At 31.8% G+C, this 2,115-nt stretch overlaps 1 protein-coding gene across 1 annotated transcript; it reads right to left on the bottom strand.

Annotated features, from left to right (window-relative positions):
• Positions 1–588: 588 nt before the first annotated feature.
• LOC131633267 (uncharacterized) lies at positions 589–1,241 on the bottom strand. The gene has a single exon (XM_058903978.1). The coding sequence runs from the start codon at positions 1,045–1,047 to the stop codon at positions 835–837; it is 213 nt and encodes a 70-aa protein (XP_058759961.1). The 5' UTR covers positions 1,048–1,241; the 3' UTR covers positions 589–834.
• Between the last annotated feature and the right edge of the window lie 874 nt (positions 1,242–2,115).

Raw genomic sequence — 2,115 nt, 5'->3', positions numbered from 1 at the left:
AATAAGTGTTGAACAAAATCTACTTATATTTTAATTTTATTTTTTTAAGCTATCAAAACGAAGTTGTTTTATTAGAAAAAATATAGATTTAACCTGTTGATTTATCGATTTTATTCGATTTTAGTCGATTTTCATTGGTTCAATAATATATTCAATCCAACAATTGAACTAGGCCGATGATCCTTTCGATTCCCGATTCGATCAATTTGACGGACTGATTTGGTCAGATTTTTAAAACAAAGGTAGAATCCAATTAATCTACTTAATAGTGAGATCCACTATCTATTTTTTATATCTATATATCTTTAAATATGCATATCAAACACACCTATCTCATTTCCGCAAAAGGAAAACACCTCTGACTCACCATGGAAAGTTACAAGTTTGCTTTTGTAATCCCTGCATCATGCTTTACACCAAGACATAGCTGCAAATTCGCATCCTCTCAGATTAATTATTGTATCCAACACTTTACTCTTTCTAACTTTTCTTTTCTAGGAGGGGCCATATCTTATTCACCTCACATTAAATTACAAATTAATATGGACTCATTCTCTTAAGAATTAAAAAATTGAGACAAAAAATAAAATAAAAAATTATATAGTAACAAAATATATAATTCCTATAGTTACATATCTTTTTTTCTTTCTGAACAATAACTCAATATTATTACATCATCGTTGAACAAACCGATGTAAGAAACCTTAAAATGAAACCAAAAACACAACAAAAAAAAATAATAATAATGTAAACACAAACATACTTATGGCATGTTTGTCATGTCTAACAAACAAAATTTAATTCAATTATTTTTCTTTGCATGAAAATCTGGATTCAGTTAAAGTGTACATGAATACCAATTGCAACAATTAAGATAGTAAGTATACAAAAATATATAATAGCATGAATCAGAATAGAAATTCCACTAGTACTCATGTTACCAAATTCCACAACTCTACTCCTTGCTGGAAACTGGAAGAGCAACCCTGGTGACAAGACAATGAACAAAGCAACAGCAACAATAACTGGTCCCCAATCAGCTCCCATGATTCTTTGAAATTTAATTTTTAAGTTTTGTTGTGAAGTTTGGTAATAAGTAGATGATGAATTGCTTGGTCGTTAAGGAGGTAAAGGATATGCTAAACGTGGAGAGAAAAAAAGACAGGTTTACATGAGAAGAAAGGTATGTTATGTTATGTTATATTGTAGTGGCAAGTGAGATTGCTTTTGTGTGCCAGCCTAAGGAACTGCTTTTCTTTTTCTTTCTTTTTTGTATTTCATAATAAATTTTCAAATAATAAAAGTAATGTTAAGTTAATTTAGATGTGTAAGAACATTTTAACTTTGAGAATTGAAATTTGTCTAATTAATTAGACTACTAAATAAGCAAAAACTTTCAAATAACAATGATCCCCAAATTAAATGAGTCAATCAACAAAATTTATCTATTAGTTTTTTGACAAAAACAAACTTAACTCATATCATTAATCAAAAGATGGTCAATACAAGGAGGTATCAAATGAAAACTACTACGCCTTGACCAAGAATTGACCGCCTTCCCTAACGAGTAGACAATCGAACTCGCTTGACGTTTAATAAACTTCACCTCAAAGTTAGGATAAGAAAGCAATACGGTTTGTAAAGAAGAAACAATAAGACTAAACTCGGATCTACCTGTGGGCTTCGTTCGAAGAGCTTGAACTACCATTTGGGAATCACTTTCAAAAATAACTTGTCGGAGATTCAAGGTTATAGCTCCCTGAATTGCTTCTTTAAGGGCAATAACTTCCGCTTCCAAGATAGAATGAGTACCAATATCCCAAGCAACACCTGTAAATATAAAGCGACTCAAGATTATCACGAACACACCACCCTCTATTCATGATTCTTTTCTGAGAATTGAAACCTGCGTCAAGATTACACTTGAACTATCCAACATGCGGTGGTTCACATTTCGTAGGGTGTTGGGGATGGTTATCTGTAGTCTGGTCCTTCTACACCGCCAACCAAGCCTGTCAATTACTAAGCGCTATTAAACCAAGAGTTGTAGCATCCTCCTGCTCATTATTCCATAATTTATTATTTCTATTTCTCCATATCACATCTAGCATAACA

This window comes from Vicia villosa, unplaced genomic scaffold, assembly GCF_029867415.1.
Source record: "Vicia villosa cultivar HV-30 ecotype Madison, WI unplaced genomic scaffold, Vvil1.0 ctg.001102F_1_1, whole genome shotgun sequence".
Lineage (NCBI taxonomy): Eukaryota > Viridiplantae > Streptophyta > Magnoliopsida > Fabales > Fabaceae > Vicia > Vicia villosa.
This window is presented reverse-complemented; position numbering and strand designations above follow the sequence as displayed.

Coding starts and splice junctions, on each gene's coding strand:
- LOC131633267 (XM_058903978.1), bottom strand. CDS start 1,047: ATGGGAGCTGATTGGGGACCAGTTATTGTTGCTGTTGCTTTGTTCATT.